The sequence below is a fragment of the Haliotis rufescens genome, unplaced genomic scaffold (genome assembly GCF_023055435.1).
Source record: "Haliotis rufescens isolate VD_foot unplaced genomic scaffold, xgHalRufe1.0.p SCAF_9, whole genome shotgun sequence".
Classification (NCBI taxonomy): Eukaryota; Metazoa; Mollusca; class Gastropoda; order Lepetellida; family Haliotidae; genus Haliotis; species Haliotis rufescens.
In genome coordinates this window covers 43,178,694-43,196,282 of record NW_025964383.1, presented here as the reverse complement: position 1 = coordinate 43,196,282, position 17,589 = coordinate 43,178,694, and the positions used below count along the sequence as shown (strand labels likewise).

The window sequence follows — 17,589 nt, the reverse complement described above, 5'->3', positions numbered from 1 at the left end:
GTCATTCTTTATTAAGTTTTGTTTTTATTTTACTGGGAATTATATGTTTACCGTGAAATTTAACACATTTAAAAAAAATTAGTGATCGCAATGCCGAAATCAAACGGAAAATGGCGAACATTCACGAACTTGTGACATTTTACGACATCTCCAAATATGCCTTATTTGGACTTTCGTTACTCAAGAGCCAACATTAGAGGCTAAATGGCTAAATGTGAAACGTAAAATTGACTTGAATCGAAATACAACATTGACTAACGTATGTCCCAAAGATTCAGATCGAATGACGATATATGATATTTAAAAGGTCCTTTGTAAAAGAGAATTTCATTGGTTCAAATGCCTCATAAATATTAATGAATAACCTTGACACGGCCAGAAATCCAACAGTAAAGCTCAATATTTCATATATTCGTATGCAGATATATTGATCAGTATTTATTCACTACAGTGTCTAAATATTTTGTGCAAGTATCCGTTACAGAAGTCATAGGGTGGTTTTCTTACTGCCGAAGCAGTGACGTAAACTAACCAATCAGCGAAGCCGTAACAAATGGACACTACGACTTCCTGTCAGTACCACAACAAAAAGAGATTGAATGAAGATTATAACCGAAGTCGCGTGAAGATGAGCAGATTTAAAGCGTTTCTGTGCAGGGGCCTGCGCTTTAATTTCTTGCATATCAGAGGTGGAGTTCTAGAGAGTGCAACATACTCCTAGACAGTTCTCTAAACGCCAAACAAGTGTCTTGTCAGACATCTCTTCAAGTGTCCCAATTTCGTCTTATGAATCAAGTTACTTTCTTGTTCCAGCTGATCGTGTATATCTTCATGTTTTCTTGCCCAGAGAGACAAAATACGAAGTTTTATTCTGTTTGTAATTTTATGACGAACTTAATCGCACCATAGACAACATATATATTTGTCACAGAGTGTGAAACACAAGCCTAAATCCATGATGGAGGTAGATCACGACCCACAGGCAAACTCGTCAGCCATGCCTGGGGTTGGAACATTGAAAAGGTCAAACAGTGCGCCAATGATTAATGCGCTCCTTCCTACTTCGAATGCAGAAACAAGGTAGATGCACAAATGTGTAACAGTAATTCAAACAGGAAATGTGACTGTATGAGTGTCAGAGCTATGAATGAGTGACCAGCATGGTACATTTGTTAAGTATTTTATTGCAGTTTTTCAAACCAGCACGTTACTGCTGTACAAGATAATAAAATGCAATCAGTATTAAACTATGTATTAAAAGACAGAATGTTTAGGAACATACATTGTTGAAAAAAAATTAAAATTAATTTCATATGAAAATCATGATTTGCTGCTGAAAATAAGGCTCTGTTTCCATGACACGTTTTAAATAATATGCTGCTTTGCAATGGTATTCTGCATTAAAAAAATAAACTTGTGTCACATTTAAATATGCCTATGACCCTAAACCCTCAAGCCCCAGATTGGTTTGCAGAGTATCTATACATCGCCATTTGTAGGCCTATATGAAAATAAGAATGATAGATTCATAAGCTCACTAAGTATGTTATCCTGGTATATATATAACGAAGTTCAGGAAAACTCACATGTAGCAAACTGCATGTAGCGAATTATTATTATGTTCATTTCATATTTTTTAATCATCCCATCAGTCTGAAATCAATATGCACATTTTATGTTTTTAAGAAGTTCAAACACGTTCTATTCCTTGCTGTATAAGGTACTTACTGCAATTCTCTCCCATGCCCAAAGGGAAGTAACTCAGTGTGCATGAACTGGAGTAGCTTCAGCAGACCATGTTCTGTAGATAGAGGAACCACCTCTGTGGCCTGGTTGATAGTCTCTGTTCGGAGAGCAGAAGGTTGGAGGTTAGATCATTGGCAGTGTCATACCAATAGACGTTAAAATATTAACTTGTTACTCTGCCTGGCGCTCGGTATTAGGGGGCTAAAAGAACGACTGGTCGGCTCGGATGCCGTACACTGTGTCGGAGTGGGGTATCCTTGTTATACTGTGGCATGGTATCTCATCAGGCTAGAACGATAAAACCATTAGCCAGGTCCATAACTAGTACATGTAGACACATGCATGCACATTGCTAAGTAGGTGTAATGATCTTGACTAGGACATTAAACCACATTTACTGGTGTATGGGAATGTTTATGTAAACAGGCATGTGATGTCAAACAAAATTTGTATTCATAATCATTAGTGGTGGGATGATACACCAGTGCTTCAGTAGATCTCCATTTTTTACTTCCCACTACAAGTATTGATCAACACACAAGTAAACAATATTGATTCTTACTTTCAATAACTCTTATGCCAAACAAACACCCATTAGTTGTGAAAGCTTAAATATTTTCATCCATTGTGTAATAATTCATATTCCCAACTGTAAGTCATCAATGTGGCAGGTATTTAGCCATCCTGTTTAGTAGGGCTGTGTATTGACCTGGATTTTGTATTGCAATATATTGCCATACTTTAAACTGTATTGCGATACGTATTGCAGTATATTGCCAATTAACATGTTGTATCCCAGCAACGATCAAGGGAGATAATACGGTCACATGGAAGCGCAAGCTCCTTCCCAGCGCATGACACCTTTGTATACTCTCGGTATAGAGAGATCCGCCGACTGGCTATCGCTGTGAGGAGCTTGATAGTCGCGATGTGTACACGCTAACTGATAAAAAGATCGTCAAGGGAAAGTTGTATCAGAAAGATACTATTTTCCATCACCATATCGATTAGGAACACATAAATATACTTATTTATATTTGCCCAAATATATTGCTACATTTACAAACGTATCGCAATACGTATTGCTGAAAGATTTGCACCACAATACCGGTGTACTGGTAATAACGCACACCCTATCTGTCTAGATGAAAAATATTGTGTAAGTTCGACAGAAAGGAGCACATGCAAGTAATGTGATACATTTTGGATTGTGAGCAAGGTATCATGATACGTATCAGATTGTGAGCAAGGTATCGTGATACATATCAGATTGTGAGCAAGGTATCGTGATACGTATCAGATTGTGAGCAAGGTATCGTGATACGTATCAGATCGTGAGCATGGTGTCGTGTAACGTAATAGATTGTGAGCATGGTGTCGTGATACGTATCAGATTGTGAACATGTTTCTAGGTTTTTCAGCACCATACCCGTGCCAAAGTGGTAACTAAATGTCTGCGATGTGCATCACTTCGGGCTTTCCTCCTACATTAAGCTGGACCCGTGAAGATTCCAGGATACTATAGGTCTTCAGCAACCCATACTTGCCGTAAAAGGTGACTATGCTTGTCAGAAAAGGCGACTAACAGGATCGGGTGGTCAGGCTCGCTGACTTGTTGATGCATGTCATCAATCCCAATTGCGTGGATTGATGCTCATGATTTCAATTACTGGATTGTCTGGTCCAGACTCGATTATCTACAGACCGCCGTCATATAGCTGAAATATTGCTGAGTGCGGCGTTAAACAACAAACCAACCCACATTAAGCTGACACGCCGGGATTTAACTGGAATGCAGTTCAAAGTGGCGTTAAACCCAACTCACTCACTCACTCACCATTATGATCTTCATCATTGTTACTTTCTGCTGCAGCACTTCCACATTCAAGTCAACAGAATCATCAAGGATTCGGCGGTTCAGTTCCAGCAACATGTCCCTGTCGTCCTTATCGGTGAGTAGATCAGGTCATTGAGGCTTAAAAACTAAATAAAAGAATGGTTCTCAGGCTATGTTTTTTTTTTAAATAAAGTGTAGGCGGGCGGTTTGTTTGTTTTCTTTTTTTTGAGGGGTTGTTCAAACTAGTATGTAACCAAATAAACAGTTGTGACCAGTCAACATAGGAAAGGCTTCCCTACATAAGTGTATTCCTTGATGAATAAAATACTGAAATATAGAGAATCTCACCCGAGTGTCTTTTGATATCAAATATATCAACACGAGTTGATAAAAGTGGAAAAAGTTCGAGGCTTGCCGAGGACTTTTGCCACTTTTATCAACGAGTGTTGATATATTTGATATCAAAAGACACTCGGGTGAGATTTTATTTATCATACAACATCATTCTTTCAACTTTTTCAATTTGTCGACAGTAATTAGCAGTGTCTTCAGTGTAATAAGTACTGCAAACAGCTTCAGTAGCAGAGCCATTAGTGATGTCATTTGATTGTGACGTCATGGTAACCAGTGACATCACAATGATCTGCAAAGCATTGTGATGTAATTTCATTGCAGCGATATCTACAGTGTAGATATCGCTTGATCTCATCCAAGCGATATCTCCTGTGGGAGCCAGTATTGGATGATAAATAGAGAATCTCACCCGAGTGTCTTTTGCTATCAAATATATCAACACAAGTTAGTCATTAGTGATGTCATTTGATTGTGACGTCATGGTAACCAGTGACGTCACAATGGTCTACAAAGCATTGTGATGTAATTTCACTGCAGCGATATCTACAGTGTAGATATTGCTTGATCTAATCCAAGCGATATTTCCTGTGGGAGCCAGTTTTGGATGATAAACAGCATTTGACTACCGTTGGACTTGGAATATTTAACGATTTAAAAAAATAAAATTAAATGGAAATAAAAACGAAACGTTGGGCAAACTTTATGATGATGCGGGAGGTGCCTGAGAACCAAGACTATTATTTTTTTTAGCCTAACAGGGAAACAGCTCGTCATAATAATAATACTGTATGTACACTGGCAAAAGTGTTCAGCACCGCTCAGGAAAATCACCACTTGTAATAATGCCTGGACTCTGTTCATTTGTTATGAAACTTTTTTGTTTACAATGTGGCCGTGTAGTAAATAAGTGGTAGTGCTTAACATTGTGGTATCTGTTTTTAGTGTAAATCAATCACAATTATAACTTAATTATTGATTATAATTGCTCAAGGATATCGTTGACATTGTCCCTGGGCGATAGTGAAAATATGAACACTGTGTTCTCAAATCCTTTCTCTGAATGGATAACATGGATAAAAACAGTGCAGTCAAGTCCCGTTAATCCAACATGGCTGGTTGCTTATGATTATGTTGGATAAATGAGAACCTCGGATAAACGAAATTAAGTAGTACCAACGTTCGTCGGTCATAGTTCGCGAAAGGTTCTTCTGACATGACCTGTAATGGGATGTCTTGGCGATAGCGAGAACTTGTATCTGATTTTAATGAGATTGCAGTAATCTAAGCATGTGATTAATCCTGTTTTCCTTATTTAAAGCATTAATTGTTTATTGTTAAACAAAGTTTATCTCTGCAGCTTTGTAATATGCAGCTACCAGCCGACTCATCTCTCATCAAAACACTGGCTGTGTACTCGTGGGCAGATGACCACGGAGTACGCTGATCACTGTGTCGGATGAGTGATTTTGGTAATTCATTGCAAATTAGGTGTGTCGGAGTCTGTGTGTGAGACTGTCGGAGTAACGGGTCTAAATAGCACTGATTTAATAGGTTCCCATCATTAGTGTTGGATTAACGAGTGTCGGATTAACGAGACTTGACGGTATATACATTTCAGCATGATGAGGTTAAATATTCATCTTGGTCCACTGACTTACTGGTGGTTAGATTTCCTTTTGATATAATAAAATCAGCTGTTTTCACTGATATTAGTTATACTTTTGGGTGATGGTCAGCCCTAAGTCTTTCAATACACTTGTACATACTGGACACACATTTCTGAGTTGTGTAAAACCCTGTCAATGTTTAGTCACTTTCGGAATTTAGGAAAATAAGAACAGTAAAAGAAATCTTAATTTTAAGCAAAATAACAATATTTCCCCTGCTAAGAGCACTTTGTTTGGAATCCTAGATAAATGTTTGTTTCATATATTTCATCATGTCAGATATCCAACACGGGCAAATACTAAAAGAAGTATGGCTAGTCATCAGCCATATGAATATGTTTGACAATTTCCATATGAATTTGAGACAGGCTTCAATAACTCTAAAATTTGTCTTTTCAACTGGGCCAAAATAGACCCATCTTCCCGAGGCAAGAGAGTTAGCTGACTTTAAAAGTCCAGTTTCCACCCTTGCCGAACTAGGCTGGAATTACTGGGCTCGATCGTAGCGCCACCAGTGGCTATTACCAGTTACGTTCCTTCTAAGCCTCTCCTATGGACCAATCAGATTCAACCTCTTGTATCACTTGCGTTTGCTTCACACAAAATGGTGGCGCCCAGTCAGGATGATCTGATCAATGATCAAGATCTATATTGTGATAAAACGGGTCTTACATCGCGAAATGCGTCAAATCACGTGAGCACCTTGATTAAAAACGTGAAAAGGTTTGGAAAATATCTGCTGACAACGAGTTGGCGGTGCACATGCTTTGCAAATCCTGCAATCGACCGAAATGTGCACAACAGTTTACGAACCAGATTTCGATTTCGTTGCGCGATTTTGATTGGACTATGCGTAGACTCATTAGTCCAGCCAAAATGTAACTCCATAATACCAGCCTAGTTCGGCAAGGGTGGAAACTGCACTTTTATAGTCAGTTAACTCTCTTGCCTCGGGGAGATGAAATACACCCTGATGCTACTTCGTCTCTTTTTTCATGTATTTATGTTGTTTCAGACACCTTTGAGAGTCCCCGATCGGATAAATCAGATCAAGATTGAGGAGAGTCATATACCTGACCGAGAAGCTGCTCATGAGAGGTGGGTAGGAGAAATAGAAAAAATTGTCTTAATTAATTGAGAGTCACCAGACGACTTCTTGTTACCCTGCATGGCGCTCGGTATTAAGGGGCTTTAACATGGACTGGTCTGCTTGGAGTAAGTGTGATGTGTCCTTGTTGAGTATCCATGTTAAACTGTGGCATGGTATCCGGTGTGCTAGCACTATTACACTGCCATTAGTTTGGACTAGTACAATCAGCCACCCGTGAAGGTCCGGGGTAGAATAGATCTTCAGCAACCCATGCTTGTCTCTCCCGTGAAGGTCCAGGGTAGAATAGGTCTTCAGCAACCCATGCTTGTCTCTCCCATGAAGATCCGGGGTAGAATAGGTCTTCAGCTACCCATGCTTGTCTCTCCCGTGAAGATCCGGGGTAGAATAGGTCTTCAGCAACCCATGCTTGTCTCTCCCGTGAAGATCCGGGGTAGAATAGGTCTTCAGCTACCCATGCTTGCTGTCAAGTGCGACTCTGCTTGTCGTAAGAGGCGACTAACGGGATCGGGTGGTCAGGCTCGCTGACTTGGTTGATGCATGTCATCATATCCAAATTGAGTGGATCGATGCTCATGATGCCAGTCACTGGATTGTCTAGTCCATACTTGATTATTTACAGACAGCCGTCATATAGCTGGAATATTGCTGAGTGTGGCGTTAAACAACAAACAAAGAACAAGCAGCCACACACTCACACATGCATGCATGTTGCAATATGAGTGCAATAATGAATACAATGTTAACCCAATTTCACCTCACCCTCTTCTATGATCATTATTTGGATTATTTAGTGGTAATAGTGAATGGTACAAAGTAATTCCCTCTCAGTTACGTATAGATAACCATAATCAATGTTGGTCCTACATCTGTATTCTGATTATTCCAGGGAAATGAGGAACCAAATGCAGATCTCAACATCTTGGGATGGATTCAATTTGGTATGTCAATCAAATGTGAGCCTAAAACATATTCTCATCATTCTTCAGTTGTCTTTATATTGAAATACCCCCTGGGGATGTGACTGCAGGATTGCTTGGAGAATGAAATAACTGCCTGCCCGTAGTAAAAAATTTCTGTCGGGCTGCATGAAATTTTTCCCCACCTACGCGACTGTCTGGCAGATAATTTTTAAGACTACTTACGAACTCAGTTTTATTCCTATTTATTATAGCCATCATCTGGACTGTCTGTCTGTCAATCCACCTGTCTGTATTTTATTTACGGAGCCTAACTTGAAAACCTTGAAAGATTTTTCATCCAAACTTGATACATGCATTCACCAGGGGCTGAAGTGGTGCCTTTTCCTATTGTAGGGGCCGACCAGGCCGATTTGTCATCTTCTGATGACTCTTGCTATATTCAAGTAGTTGTGTGCATTATTCAACTTAGTCAAGACGCGATTTGTCTCATATTTTCGGCAATGTTTCAATATTCATAAAGCGGGCAGGTAATTTTAAAGTTGGGCAGGTAACCCTTATCTGTCACCTGCCCCTCTGTCTTGTGGGTAGGGTGTCACGATAAATCAAAATATCGATATACTGCCATTGGTAAGCACTTAAAGTCAATATATCGATTGTTAAATCAGTTTCCGATCAATAGTACCTATTTCAGTTAGGAATATTGATAGTTTCGATTATATTTACCATATCAATAAAATACATGCAATGCTGTTCAAATTTGTTTTTCTTTTGATCATGAGTGGTAGTAATTTACTCACGGTAATGTGGAAGTGTCTTTTTCTTAAATTATTAGGGTAAAGAAAAAACAAATCAGTCATATCTCAAACTTTACTTTTTATTTGTTGTTATGGTTATCACATTCAAAGGAAACTTCAGTTCCAAGGTTTAATTCAACTCTAAAATCCATCTACATGATACACTGAAAACTATCGATATTTTTCACAATAGTTACTAGCAATATCAATAGTTATCGCAGTAGTTTCTTTCACTATCAATAGTTATCGCAATAGTGATTTCCAGACCAATAGTCAACCCTACTTGTGGGCTTTTAAAATGATTTCAAACACTGGGATTGCTAAAACCATCATTAAGCGATCCTCACAGTGTGTCTCGGGTGCCACAGTTGGGCATGTCAGAAGCCTGGTCACGGTTTGGAAACACCAGATTCAGCCCTGATTTGTTTCTAGGTATGTCAGCACCATACCAGTGCTTGTGAGTTTCATCAAAGTGGTAAATGTCCGAGACCTGCATCACTTCGAGCTTTTCCACATTAAAATGACACGCCGTGATAAAACTGAAATACAGTTCAAAGTGATGATAAGCCGAACATGCTCACACTTGCCTGAATGGTCTTCAGCATCCCATGCTTGCTTAAAAGGCGACTATGTTGTCGCAATAGGCGACTAACGGGATCGGGTGGTCAGACTCGCTGACGTGGTTGATGCATGTCTTCGTAACCCAATTGAGTGGATCGATGTTCATGTCAATCACTGGATTGTCTGGTCCAGACTCAATTATTTACAGACCGCTGTCATATAGCTGGAATATTGCTGAGTGCGGCATTAGACAACAAACAAATCTTGAATCTGGCAAGGGCATCGCATAACATGACAAATCCACAATTATGTTTTTTAACGTAATCTGATATCTAAGTGTGCTGCTAAATCACTGTGAACTTCTCCGTGCCATTGACACATTAATATGAGGAGTTTCATGACATGAGTTGGGAAACTTGTAACTTGGGCATTGTCACTGACATTGGCTGAAGACTTAGGGCAGCATATCAATCTCATTAAAATCAGATCTTAGTTTTCGCTACAGCTAAACAAAGATGAGGACATCCCATTACGGGTCACTTCCGAACGACCTCTCGCAAACATTGACTGATCAATGAAATGACTGACAAGAAATCGACATTAGCCAATCAGAAGGCAGCTTTCTCGAGCTTTACGACACTAGTTTCAAACTGGCGACTACGCTTCGAAACATATTTTGACGTATTCTCGGTTAAAAATTAAAGAACTGATAAAAAGAACATTCTGGAATGGCTTACAGATGGCCTAGATTGTATGGATATAATCATAAAACCTGTAACTGTCATTCAGAATACCCTCTGTTAAATATTTCGAGGTTGCATGATCAGAAATCACATTCTGTCTGTCACTTTCATGATCTGGTAAGCGACGCTCTGATTGGTTGGATGAAAGGTTGTTCTGACGTGACCCCTAATGGGATGTCCTCAGATCTTTGTTTAGCGATAGCGAGAACTAAGATCTGATTTTAATGAGATTGGGCAGCATATGAGCCTCTGAACAGGTCCGGGTATATCACAGTCCTCCTGTTTGTGTTTCAGGTGGAGGGTGAGATGTTAGCGGAGCAGACTCAGCGACGCCCACGCTCGTTCAGCGAGTCCCTCCACATCATGACATCACCTAGTCTACTCTGTGGGTCCCCCTCGCCCACCAGACTTGGGAAGGTTTGTTTCTTTGTATGCGTGTTTGTTGTTTATCGGGGAACTCATCGGTATTCCAGCTATATGATGGCGTTCTGTACATAATTGAGTCTGAACCAAGAAATTCAATGATTGCAGGGCTCGAAAAACAAACTTAGACAGGCAGTCTGAATGAAACATAATAAACAAGGTATAATTAACTTTGATTGGATAAGGGCAGGTTGCACTTGTGACATCAGCCAATCAGAAGCGTGGACACATAAGTCGTCGCCTAGTTACACAAGTACTGACAAGTAGCATTATCAACTTCTCGGATAATGAATTTGAGATTCAAGTCATCAGCTTGGAAAAAAATGAATATTTCTGTGTTAACAAAGCCGTTGTGAGGACTGTGTGTGTACTGAATCAACTGACAGGAATATCAGACCCTTAGTTCATTAGTCGAAGTTGTGTTGGCACTTGAGACCTATCCCAAGTTTTTAGATAAATAGCATTTTTACTTTCTTGAAAGTGTGAAAACAGTTTTTCTTTTTGGTTAACAATTTGAGTTATTATCGTGTTGAAGTACAGTTTGATATGATCTGTGCAGTGAGAGCTGTTTTTTTTTTGACAGCTAACTTGAGTTGAATGAAAATATCAAAATGTATAAGTTTTTTTTTCAGCAATGCTTCTCTCCATCAATGCAGATTCCGATACGGAACCACTCGTTTACACCCTCACCTAGTCCAAGTCCTACAAGAAAGTCATTTATGAGGTATGTCTACGTTAACATGGTTAATGTGTTGAGTGGGGGCACGGGTGGCCCAGTCGTCTAAGGCGCCGTGATTTGCTGTGGTCCCTTGGGCACGCCAGAAACCTATGATTGTGGGTTCGAATCCCGGTTCGCCCCGATTATGTTTCTAGGTTTGTCAGCACCATAACCGTGCTCGTGGGTTTCACTGAAGTGGTAAACGTTTGAGACCTGCATCACTTCGGGCTTTCCTCCGAAATTAAGCTGACACGCCGCGATATAACTGGAATCCTGTTAAAAGCGGTGTTAATCCCAACTCACTCACTCACTAATGTGTGGAGTGGCAGCTTTGGGTCACGCATACCGGTTACCCCTCCACATCATTATTCTTCCTCATCTACACATGTCGGTGTTCAAAGTTAAACAGGAAGTCAAGAATGTAAAATGTTTAAAGTTTAGGGGCTCCTGGACAGGCCTTGATTTAGCTATATAAAACATGCACCAGTGCAACCTGTTCCTGAATAGTGCAGCCTCATACACTCAAGTCTTGTTAATCCGACAGTCAGCTTTATCCGACACTAATGATGGGAACCAGTTTAATCAATGCTATTTACATCCGTTTATCCGACAGTCTCACACTCTGACTCTGACACACCTAATTTGCAATGAATTACCGAAATCATTCACTAATGAGTCTCGTTAATACGACACAGTGATCAGCGTACTCCATGGTCATCTGCCCGCCAGTACACAGCTCATGTTTTGATGTGAGACGAGTCGGCTGGACGATTCATATTACGTCTGCAGAGATAAACTTTGCTTAATAATAAACAATTAATGCTTTAAATAAGGAAAACAGGATTAATCACATGCTTACATTACATCAATCTCATTAAAATCAGATTCAAGTTCTCGCTATCGCCGAGGGCATCCCATTACAGGTCATGTCAGAAGAACCTTTCGCGAACTATGACCGACGAACGTTGGTACTACTTAATTTCATTTATCCGACATTCTCATTTATCCAACATAATCATAAGCAACCAGCCATGTCGGATTAACGGGACCTGACTGCACTGTTTTTATCCATGTTATCCGTTCAGTGAAAGGATTTGAGAACACAGTTTTCATATTTTCACAGCTCATTTTTTGATGCGAGACGAGTCGGCTGGAAGCTGCATATTACAACAGCTGCAGAGATGCACTTGCTTAACAATAAACAATTAATGCTTGCAATAAACTAAACAGGATTAATCACATGCTTAGATTACCTCAATCTCATTAAGATCAGATACAAGTTTTCGATACCACTGAAGACATCCCATTACTGGTCACTTTAGAACAACATTTTGTGAACTTTGACCAAACAATGAAATGACAAACAGGAAATTGACATTAGCCACTAAGAAAGCTGCTTTCTTGAGCTTTACGACACCAGTTTCAAACTGGCGACTGCCATTCCAGACTATGCTTTTTGAGGTATTTTAAATCAGTCGTACAGTCTGTCACAGTTGATTTGTGTTAAGCTTCAGATGTTGCATGTTTAGAAAACATATTCCGCTAACAGTGTAACATAACATTATGAATATTTCATTTTTCATTTGTTTGTTACAAGGTGTTTGTATCGTTATCTATCTAGAAATCTAGGACGCCCAAGGGACAGAACTCGGTTCAAAGTTTGGTGCTCCAAACAATTTGACTGAACTTGTCCACTCAGCAATATCCTTGTTTGTTTGTTTGTTTGTTTGTTTGTTTGTTTGTTTGTTTGTTTCTTTGTTTCTTTGTTTCTTGTTTAACACCACATTCAGCGATATTCCCATCAGGTACTCTATTACAAGATGTTTTGAAGCATGTGATGGTTGCATCGGCTGTTGTGATCAAACAGTTTTGTTTTACAGGAGCCTGAGTCCCATTGCTGTACGACCGAGTCCACTAGGGAAACGCAAACGTGAGTATCTCGAGTTTTGTAAGGAACAGGAGCACTCTAACCAAAACACAGACTCCACATTTCTACTGGCATGTATATATCACCTATACAGATACATGTATATCACTGACAGGCTGTCTACTGCCATTTATATATCACCCATACAGATACATGTATATCGCTGACAGGCTGTGTACTGCCATGTATATATCACCCATACAGATACATGTATATCACTGACAGGCTGTCTACTGGCATGTATATATCACCTATACAGACACATGTATATCACTGACAGGCTGTCTACTGGCATGTATATATCACCCATACAGATACATGTATATCACTGACAGGCTGTGTACTGCCATGTATATATCACCCATACAGATACATGTATATCACTGACAGGCTGTGTACTGCCATGTATATATCACCCATACAGATACATGTATATCACTGACAGGCTGTCCACTGCCATGTATATATCACCCATACAGATACATGTATATCACTGACAGGCTGTCTACTGCCATGTATATATCACCTATACAGATACATGTATATCACTGACAGGCTGTCCACTGCCATGTATATATCACCCATACAGATACATGTATATCACTGACAGGCTGTGTACTGCCATGTATATATCACCTATACAGACACATGTATATCACTGACAGGCTGTCCACTGCCATGTATATATCACCTATACAGATACATGTATATCACTGACAGGCTGTCTACTGCCATGTATATATCACCCATACAGATACATGTATATCACTGACAGGCTGACTACTGCCATGTATATATCACCCATACAGATACATGTATATCACTGACAGGCTGTCTACTGCCATGTATATATCACCTATACAGATACATGTATATCACTGACAGGCTGTCCACTGCCATGTATATATCACCCATACAGATACATGTATATCGCTGACAGACTGTCCACTGCCATGGATATATCACCTATACAGATACATGTATATCACTGACAGGCTGTCTACTGCCATGTATATATCACCTATACAGATACATGTATATCACTGACAGGCTGTCCACTGCCATGTATATATCACCCATACAGATACATGTATATCGCTGACAGACTGTCCACTGCCATGGATATATCACCTATACAGATACATGTATATCACTGACAGGCTGTCTACTGCCATGTATATATCACCTATACAGATACATGTATATCACTGACAGGCTGACTACTGGCATGTATATATCACCCATACAGATACATGTATATCACTGACAGGCTGACTACTGGCATGTATTTCAGTGGAGTCCGACAACAGCGACAGGTTTGAATATCTGAGTCCTCCAAAGAAGTTCCACACCGGACCCAGTACACCTGACAGAATCATCCCCCACCCACTAGCACACAGGTGAGTTAGATCCCCCTTCCACTAGCACACAGGTGAGTTAGATCCCCCACCCACTAGCACACAGGTGAGTTAGATGCCACACCCACTAGCACACAGGGGAGTCAGGTGCTTTTATATATCTAAATCTTAATACCCTTATGCATGTAGTTTCCATATGAATTAATGACAGTCGTTGATGATAACAGTAGTAGGTCACAGTGAATAACTTACAAACTGCAAAATATGGCAATTTATGTCAATAAACTGGACATGTCATCATATAGAAATTGCATAGAACTCCTAGAGGAATGTCATAAAAACATGTTGGACCGGACATGTATTATTTCTGGGGGGGTATGGAACTGTAAGGGAAGTGCTGCTTCTATTTTGCATTTTGTTGGTATAACCTAAAAAAATCAACTAAACACTGTTCACACTTATCTGCCTACTTTTCATGATACCATGCAGAATTCGGAAATTAATTTGTATTTTGCAATAGTCTGCAAAATTTTTGACTTGCCATTGTGGTAGTCCACAAAGAAATGTCACTATAAAATGTCACTGAATTTTACTGCTCAGACATAAGATGCTTTGATTCTGCTTTCTTCCTTTACCCATTCTTACTCATTAAGTAATTTCAAGTCTTTTTGTCAATGAATGTTGAATCTTTGTTTCATATTTTCATCTAAAACAACTTGTGGTAGCATTCCTATCATGGAGATATATTCGCTTGTTGTTTTCAGCATATCATCTAGTAGCTTAGAAGACCACAGTCCAGAGCAGACAGTTCCGCGCGGGCCGGGGGCCGTGATCGATCAGTCACACCCGTCAAAGACACACATGTTCGGCTTCATGCCTCTCAGAGACTCACACGACATACACATGACAGACTCGGAGGCGTCAGACATCACAGAGTCTGTTGATATATCGGATTCTCCGGCGCCAGTCATGACAAACCATACCAACCCCAGTGCCACTGGATTTACACCGATAAAACAGACCCATGTTTAACCATCCTACGTTGTCGGCAACAGAGACTGTAGGTTTGTTCCCAGCAAGGTTATTTTGAGACATTGTTTTCAAAGACAGATGAAACCTTTTTAGATTAAATTCAACCAAATTTCCACTTTTGTTAAGTTTTTAAAGATATTTTTGTATGTGTGACTTCATTATGTTGAATTGATACTTAATCAATTTGGAAATTTGAAAATTTTATAATTCACTTGGATATTGTTTGAAGTGTCAATGGAGAATGTTGATCTATGTGACTTGAATGAAGCAGTGTTGTTTGTGAACAAAACAATGCTACAAGGTTGTTGGAATCATCAAGTCAGTTTGGTTGAAAAAGGGGAGAGAACTGAATAGTTTACTGATGGCAGCCAGAGTTACCTCCCTTTGAACTTGTTTTGATTTTGCAAGTGCTAAGCCAATTGTTTGTCTTTGTTCTTGATCAGTAATGTAGATGATGCTTATGATGTTTGTTGGTAGTGTTTAACATAAGCAGGGTTGTTTACAAAAGTAAATATGTTTGTAATGTTTATTTAGGTGTTTTCTTCAGATTGGATTATGTCCCTTGTCAAGGGAAATGCCAAGCTCCTCACGAGGACAACCTGTTCAGGAGCTCTCAATACTATTACTGCTACCAGTCGCTGTGCTCAGAGGGCTACAACCATTGTTAGAAATTGGCATAAGTCCTATAGTACTTGCCAAACTGCCCAATAGTTAAGGTATAGTAAGGACTAGTAGAAATTTGCCTTTTTAAAGGGTTTTGCTATATGTTACTATAATGAAATTCTCAGAGACAGACACAAAATCAACACGTCTTTACATTTTGGGTTGGAAGGCAAAATTGGAAACTTCTTGAAATGAAGTGGCACTGGTGGCAGCGATAATATCGGGGGAGGAATGATGGTGTCATGTGCTGGAATGGAGCTTGGGAAAATGCATTTTTCACACCCGGACTTCTATTTGTTTTGCATAGGGCTCACTGAGAAGAGATTACTGTATATATCGTGCAATCCTGTCCCATGTCTGTCATGGTCATGGTCTGTGTAAATTTGCTGTAGTTATTATTTCTGTGAAATAGTTCATATCTGATGGATACACACTGAGATATGCACATTGTACAATGATATTTCAGATCAGTGGATAGTGACCCTTGGCCCTTGGATTCTTGTCAGAGATTGAATGTTTTTTGGTCACTGTCTCAAAGCTTACACTTTTTCTTCTGTGAAATAACAAGCCAGAAAGTGTTGTTTTTGTCACAACGCATTTCATGACATCCATGCTGGAAAAGGGAAAACAAATATTTTGGGGTGTAAAACTTAAGGCAAAATAATATTTGCCCAGGATTCAGGGACAAACTGTTTTGTTTGTGTGTAGAAAACCCCCAGAATGTCAAATGATGGATCCTGAATACAATATTAGTTCAAAAATAAATCTATGAAAAGTCTACGGGGTACGGGTGGCCCAGTCACCTAAGGCGCTGCAGTTTGCTGTGCAGAGTTGCATCCCTTGGAAGTACCAGAAACATGTGTTTGAGGAGTCAAATCGCGGTTCTCCCTGATTAAGTTTGTCAGCACTATTACAGTACTCATGGGTTTCACCATGGGTTAAACGTCAGAGACCTGCATCACTGAACTTTTATGGTCGGTTAACTCGGAAGATGTTGTGACAGATTCGAGTACATACTGACCGAATACACTTATACTGTGACAATACAGTGTTTTATATTTTAGTAGACAAAGAATGAACTTATTTTTGAAAATATACAGTTACTTAGCTGGTGTTTCATGATGTCAATGCTGCAAAGGTGCAAGTTTTTAACGCTATTGAAAATATTAACTTTAGTTCTAAACACTATAATTCTGGACTGATACCCTTTAGTCCGGTGTCCAAGGACACGTAACCTCTGTATGTGTAAGCTGAAATGGTGATGAAAGTGTATGTTGAATGTAACCAAAGAAAGAGGATGCTTGGGTCAAGTTACCATGGTTACCTAACCAGAGTTTTATACCCGATCTTTTATAAAACTTGAAATAGAAACCTATTACATACCCGTTTAGTCAAGGAAGGAGAATATAATTCAATATGCAAATATTTAATCATGTTATTATTAAATTGAATGCCTATATTTTTGGTAACCATGGTAACAGGACCCAAACACTGTTTTGGTCCCACGCATATATATATATATATTGAGGTTTGTCAGAAATAAGATAAATATTATTCCATATTTTGCATGTAAATGTATTTACTGTACATAGTGTCGGTACATGCTTGGAGTTGTCTTTGTGATAATGTGTATCAACTCTTTCTCCACTCCAGAATAGGAATGTTTATGAAGTGTCTGTGAGATACCCAGTGCAGCGTGTTGTCCCTTGGATGGCATCTGTAGACAGGGGGAGGC

At 39.5% G+C, this 17,589-nt stretch overlaps 1 protein-coding gene across 2 annotated transcripts; it reads left to right on the top strand.

The window, feature by feature from the left end:
• Nucleotides 1–547: 547 nt before the first annotated feature.
• LOC124122521 (P2R1A-PPP2R2A-interacting phosphatase regulator 1-like) lies at nucleotides 548–17,589 on the top strand. Of its 2 annotated transcripts, none has more exons than XM_048391033.1 (9): nucleotides 548–1,080; nucleotides 3,620–3,698; nucleotides 6,620–6,702; nucleotides 7,602–7,653; nucleotides 10,028–10,150; nucleotides 10,789–10,880; nucleotides 12,755–12,804; nucleotides 14,096–14,201; nucleotides 14,924–17,589. In XM_048391033.1, exons 1-9 carry the CDS (start codon nucleotides 956–958, stop codon nucleotides 15,189–15,191), a joined length of 978 nt encoding a protein of 325 aa, XP_048246990.1. In that variant the 5' UTR covers nucleotides 548–955; the 3' UTR covers nucleotides 15,192–17,589. The 2 variants fall into 2 exon arrangements, with proteins under 2 accessions (XP_048246990.1, XP_048246989.1); XM_048391032.1 differs by having other exon boundaries at nucleotides 7,602–7,668.

Coding starts and splice junctions, on each gene's coding strand:
- LOC124122521 (XM_048391032.1), top strand. CDS start 956: ATGATGGAGGTAGATCACGACCCACAGGCAAACTCGTCAGCCATGCCT. Junction 6,703..7,601: donor CGAGAAGCTGCTCATGAGAG/GTGGGTAGGAGA, acceptor TGATTATTCCAG/GGAAATGAGGAACCAAATGC. Junction 14,202..14,923: donor CCCCACCCACTAGCACACAG/GTGAGTTAGATC, acceptor TGTTGTTTTCAG/CATATCATCTAGTAGCTTAG.